The following is a 17023-nucleotide window of genomic DNA, read 5'->3' as shown; positions in this document are numbered from 1 at the left end:
ACATATGACCATAAGCCCATATTACATTTTGATATGTCCATGTTACATATTGATAGATAAGCCCATATACCTTATCGGACCGTTGAAAATTCCAAACAAATTATGAACTTTTTAGCCTCTAAACTATATGGACCCAGTTGTTAGTTAAACTATCTGGACCTATTTATTATGTCTTTCAGATTATTTTTTTTTATGTTTGAGATTATTAGTTAAAATGTCTATTTAAATTTATGCATAATTTTGAATCAAAAATAGATTTATATTAGATGTAGACTTATTTGTCAATATTAGTCAGAACTATTAATCAATTTTGTTATTTATTTAAGTGTTGCAATCAAGTTACACTAGATAAACTTGTTGAAAACAACCGATGCTTAAATAAATTTAATCAAATTTATGTGTCTATTTGTGTCTGTCTATATATGTGTATATGTGCCTTTGTTGTCAAATTATTATGGAGTTAAACCTAATTTTTAGAGAGCAGCCCTAGGTATAATAGCTAGTGGCCTTGGGCACAATTTAAAGAAAGCTTATTGTACCTAGGGTCACTAATTTTTAAACCCTTCTACATGACGGACTTTTATAGCTTTAGTCAATATACTTATACTAAGACTAACTTATTAGTATAGAGATATGATCATATCAATTTCACCATTAGACAAAACTGGGGCCTTGAATTTGGGCATTGAAAAAATGAACTTGCCCTATTATTTTATAATTGAAAAAAAAGAGCACAGATTAGAAAACAACATCAAAAACTGTAAAATAATAGTTATACCTGAGGAAAGTTATTGACCAGTGTAATCAAATACATTTTTTTTAAATCTTTTTTCTTTGCATACACTTACGTATGCATTTTAAATCAGAAATGGTGACTTCACCTATATGTTCAGCAATTTACATTTAATAAAATCTTTAATCATTCGGAATATTTAAATTGCTTTTTGATATTGTTTATACAGTGTTTATTATATTAAACTATCGTAAAAAAAGTTTTATTTGGGTGCATTAGTTTGGGCACCTATACCGGTCAAACGGTATGGAATTATGTCTGGGTACGGCACTGACATGTGTTAATAATATTACAAGTATCATTTTGCATAAATACTCGTATTAATAAAATTACTTAAGTATCGAAACATTTTGTTGAATTTTGTTAAGAACACAAGTACACAAGAACACAATCAGTTGAAAAGTACTAAAACAAGAATTAAAATGTCTTAAATTTTAATTATAAAAAAGAAAAATAATTTTAGTAAGAAATTTCTACATCAATTTTGCTTATCTGTTAAGACTATATTAATGTATTTAATGCAGACTAATAAGACTTTAAGACTATATAATGTATTTAATGTAGTGACAAATAAAAAAACACGGGCCCGTAAAAACTGCAATCCTATAATAAGTCATGTCTAGTGAAATGTTTTTAGTAAAATTTAGTAAAGATGAATAATGTAACCAGAAATACAAATGTACAAATAATTTAATATATAATTATACTGTAAATTTAAAATATGTATAAAAAAATATAGTACAATTAATTATAAAAACTATTTATAGTAATACATTTAGGATTCTAAACAACTAAACTGGGATTTTACATTATTTTTAAACCCTATTACAGCATTTTTAAACCATGACTTCAAACTGATTTCAGTACTTTATAATTATGACTTTAAATGGACATTTGATAAAACAAAAATTATAATTTATTGTGAATAATAAAAATTTGTTATTGTTGTGCATTGACATTTAACAAAAAAAAAATAAAAAAATAAAAAAACACCTACGAAACTAATGCTTAATGTTTAGAGTTTATAGTTCATTAAAGTTTTAATTGATAACAATTCATATTTTAATAGAACAAAAAAAAGAATTTTTTAAAAAACATTCTTTAGATAGCAACATCAACAGTTGCAACACCTGAGGTTTTCTTTAGATAGCAATATCAACAGTTGCAACACCTGAGGTTTTCTTTAGATAGCAACATCAACAGTTGCAACACCTGAAGTTCTTTTTAGATAGCAACACCATCAGTTACAACACCTGAAGTTTTCTCCAGCTATAATTTCATATGACTTACAGAGTTTTCGTATTCATTTAATCACTGCTTAACCATCAACACTTCAAAAAGTAATATTATAATGCTCTTTAAAAGTTAAAATACTTATGAATGAACATGCAGTAAATAATTTAAATTTCTGAACATATTAAATTAAAATAATCGAATATAATAATAATAAAAAAATAATAGAAAAAAACAACACAAAAGTATTAATACCTTTCTGTTAAAAAATGTTCAGCAATACAAACTAATGTCAGGAAAGCAAGACTAGAAAATTCAGCAAGGTCAGAGAGCGCAACAAAAAAGCTTTTAACTTTATGTTCTTGAAAGTTATAAGTGGTAAAAATTGGTAATATATAAAAAAAAAAAAAAAAAAAAACTAGTGCCAAAAATTTTATTTTTAAAGATTTATCAGGATTTTGAAAATTATGTTTATAATGTAAAAGTTATTAAAAATAAAATAATGTTTTTAAAGCTCAAATTTCTTATCAACTTTATTTGCAAAATTTACAACTAAAAATATTTTTGTTGCAAAAATTACTAAATAACTTATAACATTCAATTAAAAGAAATCTTTTCGCTTTTTGTTGCAAAGATTCGCTTGCCTTATTACGAGAATCCAATTTATCACTCTCTGGTAGTGCTGTGGTCATCTTATTATTCCTAAAGCAGCCTTGATAATTAAGATACAGGTTTTGAAGTTAAAGAATTAAAAAACGATTGTTAAAAAAATTTCAGCTACCCAGTAGGCATAATACAGGTCTTAGGCATCTAAAACACATATTAATACATTTTAACACAACTTGAACACATCTTGTGTCCACTAGGTATAGCCCTTCTATCTCCAGATGTGGCTCCTAACTTAAAAGGTAAAATAATATAATGTAAAAAAACAAAAAATATAATATAAAAAAATATTTTAATGCCAACTGTTTACTTAGAATATTATTATGAACTATGCTTTAATCTGATCAAAATTTAAATAGCTTCTATGAAAGTAATATTTTATGAAAGAAAATACATCTTACAATAAATATTTCTAACAAAATTTATATTATATTATATATAATAATTAAATATAACAACAGACTTGAATACTTTATAAAAAAAATTTAAAAAAAGTATAAATAGTAAAATAAAAATTATTTTTTAAAAGAAAAACTATAGATTTATTTCAACATAAAATTATAGACTATTCGCTTCTATTGAATAAAAAGAAAATAATCTAGAGTATTTTATCTTTTTAACATGATTTCATTGAATGATTTGTTCATTTCTTGATATAATAGTAAGTAGAACTTAAACCACTAATGGATGCCATACCATGAAGTTGCTGCGATTAATTATTTTGATGAACATTTTCAAGAATGATGAAGATTTGGCAACAGATAATGGGAAATGTTTTCATACACTAAGAACGTTATGCAGCATGCTGGGGTAACTCTATAAATATATACATAATTAAATAACATGTAAATAAGTATACATAAATAAACATACATACATACATACATATATATATATATATATATATATATATATATATATATATATTTTTTTTTTTTAAACATCTTCGCTTCCAACAAGGCTGCAAGCAGCCACTAATTAAAGTTGGAAGTTACTGTAAGAGAAAAGATGAAGATTGTAGAGCAAGATAACGATTGACGGACGATATAAAAGATTGCAAATTATATGAATCAGGAAAGCAAGATGAAGGAAGCGAATTCCAAAGAACTGATGTTTGAGGAAAAAAACTAGAAGAATTAGCGATTTTGGAGCACTTAGGAACAGTCACAGAAAAAGGATGACACTTAATTGAATGACGAGTAACACGAGAATGAATTTTAGTAGATGGCACAAGAGACGCTAGCTCTTTAGAGCAGTGCCCATTATAGTATTTGTAGAAAAGAGAAAGAGAAGCAACATTACGACGATGTGATAATGGTTGAAGGTTGGCTGCAAGAGCAGGTCCAACTATGTTTACAATGCGTTTTTGCACCTTGTCTAAAAGAGAAAGGGCATCATTAGAAGAACCGCCCCAGATATGGCAACAGTATTCCATACAAGGCCGGATTTGAGATTTATAGAGATAGAGAATAGAATCCAGAGTAAGAAAGTGGCGAGCTCGATAAAGAGATGCAACCTTAGCAGATGCTAATTTTGCAACCGATTTGATATATGGTTTCCAAGAAAGATTGGTAAGAGTTAATCCTAGAAGATGAAGAGTAGGTGACTCATCGAGTACATCACCGTTCATAAATATAGGAAGATCTAAATTATTGCGATAACGATTGGCTGAAAAAAAATTGAGTTTTATCTGAATTAAAGTTCACCAGCCACTGTGAGCCCCATGCTGTAGCAGAAGTGAGATCCTTTTCAAGCTCAAATGCCCCCTCCAGGCAATCAGAGGGTGTTGGTTTCTTATCACGACAAGAATAAATGGTAGTATCATCAGCAAACAATGCCACCTTAGATGTGAGAATATCTGGAAGATCGTTAATGTAAATTAACAAGAGTATAGGGCCAAGGATAGAACCTTGAGGAAGCCCTGAAGTTACAGAATAAGAAGAAGAGTGTTGTCCATCGAGGACAACTTTTATGCTACGATTGGAAAGGAAGGATTCAATGATCTTAAAGATGCTGCCGGATACACCATAAGAAGAAAGCTTATGGAGAAGACCAGCATGCCAAACTTTATCAAACGCTTTTGAAATGTCAAGAGCGATGGCCTTAACCTCTCCACCTTCATCTAATGCACGATAAAACCTGTCAGTTATTACTGTTAGCAAATCAGCTGTAGAACGAGAAGATCGAAATCCATATTGATGGTCAGAAAGTAAGTTATTAGATTCAAGATGAGAAATTAAGTGTTTGTTAATTAAAGATTCAAAAACCTTGCTTATGATAGGAAGAAGACTTATGGGACGGTAGTTCGACAAATCAGATCGCTCTCCAGAATTTTTGAAGATAGGGATAACAGATGCGGCTTTCCAGCAGGCTGGAAAACAAGACTCTGATAAGCACTTGTTGAATAGTTTTGAGAGTATAGACGACAGCTCCGGAGAACACTTCTGCAAGACAATAACAGGTATGTTGTCTGGGCCACAAGCTGGAGAAGAGTCTAGGCAGGAGATCACTTTAGATACAGATGCTGGAGTGATATGAATGTCAAGCAATGGATCAACCTGTTTGTTGGCAATATCAGGTAGAACGCAATTAGTGCAGTCTTGAGATGAAGGAGAGCGATATAGAACAAAGAGAAAGGCAATAGAGTGAAGTGGTGCTAAACTACTAAATATATATATATATATATATATATATATATATATATACATATATATATATATATATATATATATATATATATATATATATATATATATATATATATATATTTAGTAACAGCTCAATTAAGTTTTCTTTTCAATGAGGTCCTAAAATTAAAAAAAAAAAAAGTTCCTTAAAAGTAGGTATAAAAATATTATTTTGCTTCTTTTGAGTACCAGGTTGACCACCTGGTATTCAAAAGAAGCAAAATAATATATACATTTCAAAAATAATAATTGTTTTATAAAAAATAATTTATAAAATTTTAATTTTTATTAAAAACTTGTAAAAATGTACTTTTTTTATTTCTAGTTAAAAAACCATAGTTTTTGTGCAATTAAATCTGAAATAATAATAATAGCATGAAATTATCATTTCTTTTGAAATTTTTATATAATTTCGCTACTTTTAAGACCCAACATGACATACTTTTGAAAAAATTTCTTTTTTCAAAATAATAGGGACCTGTTAAAAAGTAAAGTTAATTGAGCTGTCCCTAAAACACATTATTAAAGTTTGCAATTTTGGACTAATTTTCCTGACCACAAACCACATCAAATCAAAGGGTAGCCCGAATAAAGTTCAAAAATTATTATTTTTATATACAATTTTGAAATGGTCTAATGTGTGTGTGTATATATATATATATATATATATATATATATATATATATATATATATATATATATATATATATATACATATATATATATATATATATATATATATATATATATATATATATATATATATATATATATATATATATATATATATATATATATATATATATATATGTATGTATATATATATATATATATATATATATATATATATATATATATTTACAGCCCTCGGAATCAGGAAAAATGAGGTCTGCAATAATGATTGCCAACCTTATTCTTTTACAGGTTGACATCAGGTCGACAAAAAAAACTTAATACAAAGGTTTTACTATAAAACAAAAGAACCAAGTCAGCAATTCTTTGACTTTTTTTTAAAAATACAGTTTTTATCTTTGTTTTTAAAACTTTGCATTAAATTAACTCATTATTAACAATAAAGAGTCAAGCTCTCTGAACTACAATTACGCATCGAAATTGAAAAGCTGTATATCATATTTTTAACTGAAACATGGTTTTGTGATGATTCAATATGGAATCTCAACGGATATTATCTATATAATTCAAATAGAAATTCTCAGTATGTTCGAGGCAGAGTAGCAATCTACTAAAAATCTAATTTTATTTCAAGTTAAAAGCATATCTCCTAATATTAACTTAAAAATTATTGCTTCTGAACAGATCTAGCGCTCTGTTGATTCTAACAATAAATCAATCATTTTTAGCTGCATCTACAGACCTCCACAAAACTACAATAATCCTATTTTTCCAGATTCTATAATTGATAATGAAACAAACAGTGCAGTGAAAAATAAAAAATATCAAGGCCTTCCCATTGCTGGAGACTTCAATTTCCATGTCAAATGGTTCAATGACAATTGTGTATGGATAAACCGTAGCAAAACTAGCCCAGGTAAAAAATTTTTTGACATGTTTAATGATAAAGCACTTTCACAAGCAATTACTTTTTCAACTTTGCATTAGCCGCATTCAATAACACTTTAGATTATATAATATCCAAATCTTATGAGAGAATCAGTGAAACTACAAATTAGCAAATGATAAATTATACAAAATATCCAGTCATAAGTATAACTATGATTAAGGTAAATATACTCATATGTCTAAATTCATTCAAACTATTGATTGGAAAAATTTATTTTCCAATAAGTCTATCAATCAATGCTACTCAACATTCTTAGACCAATATAAAAAAATATGTGATTCCTTTTTAAGTATAAAATCTTATTGAATCAATAAAAAAAAGACCTCTATGGATGAACTGCAACTTTTTCTGCCAAATTTAATCGCTTACAAAGAATATATCACTACAAAAAGAGACCTTGAAATACAAACAGAGATATGTATTTGAACATTCACTTGCTACCATCAATAAGAATACAAAACACTTGTAACAATATTAGATAAAGCTACAAAATAAAGTATTAGTAATAAAACTGAAATTGCGAACACTCTTAACATTTAGTTCAGTATTTGAACAAGGAAATCAAATGGATCTACTTCTAAGTTTTAACTTTGGCACCAATGCTGTTCTCTCAGATCTTTTAATTACATCAGCTACCGTTGAAAATATTTTACTTAATTTAGACACCAGCAAATCAATTGGAATAGATAGAGTTCCTCCATATGTATTAAAAGATTGTCCTTCGACTTGGTCTTTACCACTTGCACTTCTGTTTCAACATCACTTGATTCTGGAACTATTCCTAATAAATGATCTTGTGCCAACAAAACACCACTCTTTAAAAAAGCAATTAAAACAGATCCAGCCAATTACAGACTGATCTCTGAAAATCAGTGATATGGAAGATAATAACACATCATAAAAAGTGCTTTAATGAATCATCTATAGGCAAATAACTTAATACATCCAAGTCAACATGTTTTTGTTAACAACAAAGCTTGTGTAACAAACCTTCTAGAAACACTTGATTTTGCAACTGAATCAGTTGCAAACAAACATCCTGTTGATATAATTTTCCTTAACTTTAAAAAAGTTTTTGACAAATTCCCTCACAACAGACTTTTAGATAAAGTATTCAAAAATCAAATATTTGTATTATTTTTTATTAAATCACAAAAAAAATTTGTGATACAATTAAAAATAAAGTATTATATTTCTTTTTTAGATTTTATTAGCGCAACTTGTTTTTAACAACCTTCAGGATGATTTTTAAATTATTGTATCTTATATATAGTTGTTTAGATTTTTTAGAAAAGACGTTATTTCTTAAACATATGATTCTTGTACCAGTATTATAGAATGTTATATTTCCTTTTTATAAAATATTATATTTAATATGACTAATGCCTTCCCGTTGTATGCGAGAGCTAAATTAAATAAAGATAAAATGTTAAATAAGATTTTTATGGTGAACTCTTACATAAAAGGTCGTCTTCATTATATATTCTAGATTTTACTAATTTTTTTTTAAGTATTGAGATTTTTTTTCTACATTTATGTAAGCTGTTTATCATTTTTTTTTTTTTCTATAGAAATGATGTTTTAATTAATAATTAATTTAAATCAACGACAGTATAAAGTCCGCAACAAGACCAAGAAAGTCTAGTCACTAGTGGAACATATTTAGCCGTAAACGACTAAGAGAAAAGTAGTGATTGATTATATTTGGTAATGTATTAGTTATATATTATTTACTATTTTGTTGTACTAGTTATACTATTTTGAACAGATGTTCAGTGTTATAGCAGGTAATTAAGAGAAGAAAGTGGGAGCAGTATATCCGTCTTATTTCTAAATAACTTTTTTTGCTTGCTTTATATTTATTTTGTTTTAGAAGCCTGCAAAAATCATGACACAATTATACATATTTTGTGATTATTAGAATTCGCAGCCAGAAGAAAAACCAAGGAAAAATGATGATGTGGTTTCTCATTTTATATTTTGTTATATGATTTAATAGAGTTGTTTGTTTTATGTTTAGTTTACATTTAGTTTATATGGTTTAATGCAATTCTTTGTTTTATATTTATATTATAACTAACTTTTGTATATTTCAGTACAAGTATTCGTTTTAACTTTAAATTAGTTTGATTTAAATGGTTATTAGTAAAATAATTTGTTTTATATTTAGTTTCTACTTAGTTCAATTTATATGATTTATTCAAGTCACTCGTTTTAAATTCACTTTATACTTAAATTAATTTATACGTTTAATTAAAACTATTTTTTTAGTACTTAGTTTATATTTACTTTGAACCAGTATGTTGTACTGCAAATATTTGTTATATATTAAATTTATATATTATTTAGGATGTATGGTTTAATGACATTGTTCATTATTTTTTAGTTTATATTTATTTTAATTTAAACAGTTTATCAAGATTGTTTGCTCTAGGTTTTGTATATATATAATTTTAGTGTTTATGGTGTGGTGCAGCTGTTCATTTTATATTTAGCGCATATATATTTAAATTTAATTTATATGGTTTATTGGAAATATTCTTTTTATATTTAATTTTTGAAATAATTTTATGTTTTATGCGGTTTAGTGGAAGTATATTTTTTTTACGTTTAATTTTTGCTTAGTTTTATTTAATTGATACAATGCAGCCTAGTTCTTTAGTTTAAAATTAATTTAAACGGTTCAAGCCTGTAGTAAATTTGAGACATGGGAAGGGTAGGTTTTACACTTTCAACTTACCAGAAAGAAACAACAGAACTTTTTAATGTGTTAAAGTAATAATCTGGATTAATAAAAGAATAAATTAGGCAGAAAAATTAGAAATCTGGTTATGGCAGGAATAACTATTATAAGTAGTTTAACTGTTTAATTTATAATCAGTGAGTAATTGTCATAATTTTATCAAAAATTTTTGCAGAAAACAATACAATTTTTAATGATTACCATCGTTGTGGTAAGGGTAATGTGATGAACCAATTAACATAATATTACAAAATTCCTTTACTTGTTAGACATAAAACTCAACAGCAAGTAACAGTATTAAAACAAACAGCGAAAACAAACACATAATAATAAGGAAAACTACGTGCAGAAATACTTAAAGAAAGAGTATAAAAATATATGTGTTGAATGAATTCGTAAATTATAAAGTATAATACCAGATTCTCATCAGGAAATGAATATTATATTGACCCTTATAAGGATTCTTGTCAGGAAATGAATATAATATTGACCCTTATAAGGATTCAATACTCTGGTTTGTGACACTTCTATTGTTTTAATGCTCATTCCTAGAAACCCCTGTGGGTTATAATCCTCAAAACAAGTTATCTAAGAAATGTTTTTATTACTTTTAAACAGCCTCCCTAATTTACTTCTGTTTTCAAACTATGGATCTACCCTAGCACTGATTTTAGAATGATTCATTTCGCCATTTATACTTTTGACATGTCGAAACATGAACCATTAAAAAGAACATATTCTTACACTCTTGTTGCATCTATATAAACTATAATCTATATAGTTGTTTTTTTCCATAAAGCTACAGTTATTGATCTGAGGGTAATCATTGAAAGAATATATGAAAACCAGATGTGTTTGCATTACTAAAGCCCCCAATAACAGCGCAAATTGTCATTTTAAACTTTGATTAAAAATTTGCAATTCAATAAAAACGTAAAGTATATATTTTTTGTGCCCTTTTTTATACAATTTATACCTTGTATAAAATCCATACAGCTTAAGATTAATGGATGCAATAATTTTCATATTTCGGCATTAATTAAAGATGGACATTGATTTAAATTAAAAATCATTGTAGTGCGCTTTTATAAAATGTTGTGCATTTGGCATTTCTCAAATCATGTTGCATTTTAAAGTGTGTCATATTAAAACCTGTCTTTTAACATTCTATGTTAAAAAACTACTGGAGTTAACAAATGCAAGTTTTGCAATGAACAGTTTCAACATCAACTTTGAAAATTGGCAAAACATGTTATGCTACACAACATTTCTATTTTAACCCAAAATATTGAAATTTTGTTCTTTTGAAAACTTCGAGTAAATAAAAGACAGTAGATAAAAATTTTACAAAATAAATTTGATATAAAATATTCTTACATATTTTTATATAAAAATCTTGATTAAGATTTATACTTACAATTGTTAAAAACAAGTTGTGCTACACAAATATCAAAACCATATATATTACTTTATTTTTAATTGTCACAAAATTTTTTTGGATATAGTAAAGAGTTATACAAGTTAACATGATTAGGTGATTGTGGCAAAAAAAACAACACGATATCTTCAAAAAAATATCTCTACGATGACGTCATATACTGAATCTTATGAATTAAACATGTATGAAATTATTATTAAGTCTGCAGATTGCGGCTAAAGTTATACAGGCTCATTGAACCAAAAAAATAGAGTCAGCGAGCTTCGACTAAAACGACAATTTTAATTTTAATGGTATGCATTTATTGTTTACTTTTATTCAAAAAAATTTAGCCCAAAAATTTTTTTAAAACATTATCTTTAATATGAACACAACCTGTATTGGCACTTGGGGATCCCTTTAAACATTAAAAAACATTAAAAACTTTAATAAATTAAATAAATAACGGGTGATGCGGAAGTTATCGGACAAAATAAAAACGTCAATTACTTATTTATAAATAAAAAAACAAACTACTAATATATTTTTTTTAAATAAAGCATTTATCTTTTAACAAAAATATATTATTTTTTACATGAAAAAACACCACCATCTGCAATTAATCTCAATTTTGCTCTGACACCTTTCATATACGACTGTAAAAAGTTTAAATCAATTTCTTGTAGTTTTAGTTTAATGCGATCAATCAAAACTTGCTCTGTTGAAGCTTGCCAATCTCCCTCTTAAACCTTCTGTGTCAAATGTCCCCAAAAATTTTCAATCGGTCGTGCTTGAGGCACATTTGGGGGATTGGATTCTTTATCAACGTAATAGACATATTGGTCCATCCAATTTAGAGAATCTTTACAATAATGAGAACTTGCTAAATCTGACCAAAATAAATAGTTAAAGTCTCCATGATACTTGTGAATAAATGGAAGAAGTTGTTTTTCTAAACATTCATTAATGTAGATTGATAAATTGATTGCTTCAGCCTTGGAAGTGCGAAACAATGGCTCGGACATACCAGAGTCAGATATGGCTATCTACATTATTAATTTTTTTGGAAATTTCTCTTTTTCTATAAAACGAACACTATCTGGGCATGTCTTTTTGTTGTTTGTGTAGTATCCAGAATTTCCAGGCATGTTGTCTCCTGCAAAACAAAAGTATTTTTCGTCATCGATGACTAGAAGCAATTTTGTGTTATAGAGTTGGTTAACTAGTTTCCTGCTTCTTTTCTTTGCTTTTAATTGTTGTTCTATAGTGTATTTTGGAGTCTTTTCACGTTTTCTATATTTAATATTCATTTTTTTTAACTGACGACCAATTGTCGATTGATTTACATCGAATTTAATACCTATTTTTCTCTGACTGACCCCTTTTCGATTGTTGACAAGTCTCGTTAGTTCGGCTTTCTTTTCTCTAGTCCAGTATGTCGGACGACCAGGGTGCTTTCTATCAGAAAACGATTGAACAGTTTCAAGTCTTTTTAGGTTATCATATATTGTACTTCGAGCAAATCCTTCCTTTCCAAAACGATTTACGATTTTTTTTTTTAATATTAGGTTTATTTACAAAAAACATTTTTAGTCGCTTTTGAAAAGATTCTCGTTCAGCTGCATTTAACCTCATTTTAAATAATTGTTTCAAATAATGAAATTAGGATTTGTCCGATAACTCCCGCATCACCCGTTAGTATGTCACCATTGATGATTTATTTTTAGTCTATATATATATATATATATATATATATATATATATATATATATATATATATATATATATATATATATATATATATATATATATATATATATATATATATATATATACACACACACACACACACTTTCTACTTACCGAATTACTGAAGGGACAAGACCCTTGTAGAACCCAGTTATTCCTTCATTTCTAAATTATGTAAATAATTTAATAAGTTTTAACATTAACAACAAAATTTAACAAACATAAAATAACAAAAAAAAGGCAAAAAAAATTTTAAGTTAATTTCAAAAATTAAAACAAATATATATATATATATATATATATATATATATATATATATATATATATATATATATATATATATATATATATATATATATATATATATACTTGCAATTCTGCAAGAAAGAGGAAAAAAAAGCGAAAAAGTTATAAAAACACATACTAAACACCATAACTTCTTTTTTTAACTATTTAAAAACACTTTTAAGCAAAAAAGTTATTAAAAAAAAGTCATTTTATCATACATTAGCATGGTTTTATAACTGTAAGGGTTGTATAAACGTGTTTTGTCATTTATTTACAGTCCTGTTGTGAAGCATTAAAAACTGTATAGTAAATCTATAATGAGTGCTTTGATAATGTTATAGTGCACAAAATTTAACTTTTAACATAATTTTCATGGTTTTTAATAATCATTTATACTTTTTTTTCTTACCAATAGAATAATAAATAAAAAACCAGAAACAAAAGCATTTATAAACCAGACATAGTACAAAAAATGATAGCTACAAATAGAGAAAATGAAATAAGTTACAAAGAAAAATCTATAGAAAGAATAAAAGTACAAGTATATATAAAAGTACAATAATCACCAGCATGAGAAACCACACAGTCAAAAATCAAAAAAGAGACTTACAACAAACATTGATGTAGCATTTTGAAAATGACACATTACTAAGATTTTACAAGACTTAAAATGTAACAGACTTAACAGCAGTAGCTTCTTGGGAACTTTTGATACTTTTAATACAGTAAAACTTAAAATAATGCAGGGCTTTTTTTAAAAAAGTTTTCTTCCAACAAGGATGCAAGCAACCATTAAGATGGGAGTTAATAGAAAAAAAATTAGTGTTAAAAAGTATATTTGACAGACAACTTTAAGTCAGAAAAACATAATAATAATAAAAAAAAAAAAAGAGCATCCTAAAATTCCAAAGTTCAAAAAAAACTAGAAAAAGTTTTCTGAACATGAAGAAACAGGCTAAAGAGATGCAATTAGATTTAGTTTTAGTTGATGAAATAGCTATATTGGTAGAAATTGTAGAAAAAAGAAAAAGATGCAACATTACAACAATTGAAGAGAAGCTCAAGCATAACAGCGTGGGCAGATCTAACATAACTTACAAAAGACCTTATCTAAAAGAGAGAGGTACTTATTAGAAATCAGCCCAAATAACAAAAGTATTTCATACAAGAATGAACTTATAAGGGTAGGAAATAGAATAAGAAGTATAAAAATGGAAAGCATGATAAACACAGGGAACCTTAGCAGATGCTAATTGATTGTACATAGGGTTTTCACAATTGATTGTACATAGGGTTTTCACGAGAGCTCAGAGTTGAAGAACAATGCCAGAAGACACAAAGTGGAGGACCAATTAAGAGTCTTGCCATTCACTAATAAATTCATAAGTAAATATCAAAAACACTGCAATAATTATTGAAGTAGACAACTTTGTTTAAGTTCAAGTTCACCAGCTACAGCAAACTCACTTAGGGCCCTAAGTTGTCACTTACTAGTGACAACTTAGGGCCCTGGCTAAAAATGAGACTTTTTGCAAACCTGGACCCGGCAAATTTATAGGATTTAGCAGGGGTTGATAGGCGGGGCTAGAAAAAAATTTATAATACTTGATATATTGTATTTTTATGCTTACATTTACGATTTATTAAATACTGGCATACATTTATATATTTTAAACTCTAATTTACTTTCAACAAGAATGCAAGCACCCACTATTAAGTTATGAGTTACTTAAAAATAGAGAATAAGTTAAAATACTAGGAAGCGTATAACTGAAGACTTAAAAGTTGTAAGTTGTATAAAAAAGGAAAACATGAAGATGGGTAAGAGTTATAAGATTTTTTTGATGTTCAAGGAAAAAAACTGGATTAAGAAAAGATTTTATAGCATGAAGGGACAGATACAGCAAAAGGATGCGACTTGTTGAATAAAAAGCCAAGCAAAAATGAGTTTTGGTTTATCGATATAGAGATAATAGCTCGTTAGAGCATTGACCATGATTGTACTTGTAGAAAAAAGAAAGAAATGCAACTTTACAAAAATGGGAGAGTGGCTCAAGCTTGGAAGATAAAGCAGGTTTAATTACATTTACAATGTGCTTATGGACTTTGTCTAAGAGTAAGAGGGTTGCTATTTGTCAATATAGGAATGCCAAAAATATTGCAATAACTTTTTGCAGAAAATAAATGAGTTTTGTTGTCTAAGAAAAATTGTGGATTTTAAATCCAGACTTAAAATTCACAAACCACAGCAAGCCTTAGACTGTTACAGAAGAGAGATCAGATTAAAAATCGGCTGCTTGTTCTAAGCAATCAAAAAGTAAAGACTTTTTGTTAAAAGAAGAGTATTAAATTGAGTCGTCAGGAAACTTTAGAGTAAAGCCACTTCAAATTTCATGAAGATCGTTATTGTAGATAAGAAACATTACAGGAGCATAGATAGAACCTTGTGGTACCCTTAACTTTAGCATTGGAAGCCAGAGTGACTTCCGTGTTTAACAATGGGTTAATATTTAACTGTCAGAAAGAGTATGGCCATTACATTCAAGAGTCAAATTAGAGTAAGATTTCTTCACAAATAACTATGCTTTATTCTGGGGAGAAGTAAAAAGATCAGACCCATGAATTAGAGATTAAATGTTAGACTTGCTTTAGTTAATGACACTGTTGAAGACTAAACAAAAGTCTCTAGAAACTAATATTTGAGATAAGATACAAGTTTTAGTAAACTAAGAATAACCAAGCTTAACATCAGACAGGACTTTTTCACATTAGCTTTTTGCAATAGTAAAAGGACATTTGTTTTTAAGAGAGATGTTCTCATAAAAAAGATGAAAAAAATGATTAATGTTTAATAAAGCAACTGCTCAGGATGGTGAAAAATGTGGAGTAGAATGCTTGACTTAAAATTGAAGAGAAGTAATAAAAACTTCTAAACTTTTATTCCAGAAGAAATAAAAGCTTACCAAGATACACTTAATGCATACATATTATGATATACACATAGATATTTGCTATTTATTTAGATGCTGGCATAAATATCCTTTCATTGTTATATAAACTTTAGTATTTACATGGATTAGCATTTGCCGAAAGAGAAGATGATCAGATGGATGTGTGGTGTGACTCTAGCAAGACAAAACAAGAAACATAATCTTCGACAGATTTGAAAAAACATTGTATCAAACAACGCTTGTTAGAAAAGATTAAAGTAATTTTGGTATCAGCATGTATAGGTAGCAGCTTCAGTAGAAAATAGTAGTGGTAGAAGTAAGAAAACTTGAAGAGAGTGTCGTACATATTCTATAAATGAGCTTTAGTTAAGAAAAAAAAATGCTCCAGATTGTTTATATTAGAGAAACAGCATAAAAGAGGAAGGCTAAAGCCTGATGATGAAGATGATGACAATGATGATGATGATGATGATAATGACCATGATGATCATGCTCATCATTATCAGGCTTTAGCATTCCTATTTTATGCTGTTGATGATGATCATGGTCATGATCATGATGATAATGATGATGATAATGATGATGATAATGATGATGATAATGATGATGATAATGATGATGATAATGATGATGATAATGATGATGATAATGATGATCATGTTCATCATAATGATGTTTATACAAGCATATGCTCACAGGCTTTAAATTTCCTCCAAGTTTATTTTAGTGTTCAAAAATTATGACCATGCAAAATTTACACCCCGCCCCTCCCTCATTTAGGGATAGTAAGCAAATGGAGTTGATATTTAAATGGGCTGGGGCCAGGTTTGATAGAAGATTGAGCCATTTTAAATCCTATTATAAGTTTTGAATTAATTGCTCAAATTGTCACTGTAAAAGTTAAAATAATTTCA

At 27.5% G+C, this 17023-nt stretch overlaps 1 protein-coding gene across 1 annotated transcript in view; it reads right to left on the bottom strand.

The window, feature by feature from the left end:
* Positions 1–3286: 3286 nt before the first annotated feature.
* The window catches only part of LOC100202842 (solute carrier family 25 member 32), a 44940-nt gene continuing 31203 nt past the window's right edge, over positions 3287–17023 (bottom strand). Inside the window, exons 9-10 of the mRNA XM_065795658.1 lie at positions 12985–13035; positions 3287–3508 (exon numbers count right to left, since the gene is read on the bottom strand). Coding sequence (XP_065651730.1) covers positions 3427–3508; positions 12985–13035 — 133 coding nt within the window. The 3' untranslated portion in view covers positions 3287–3426. The remainder of the gene's footprint in view (positions 3509–12984; positions 13036–17023) is intronic.

Source organism: Hydra vulgaris, chromosome 04, assembly GCF_038396675.1.
Source record: "Hydra vulgaris chromosome 04, alternate assembly HydraT2T_AEP".
Classification (NCBI taxonomy): domain Eukaryota; kingdom Metazoa; phylum Cnidaria; class Hydrozoa; order Anthoathecata; family Hydridae; genus Hydra; species Hydra vulgaris.
This window is presented reverse-complemented; position numbering and strand designations above follow the sequence as displayed.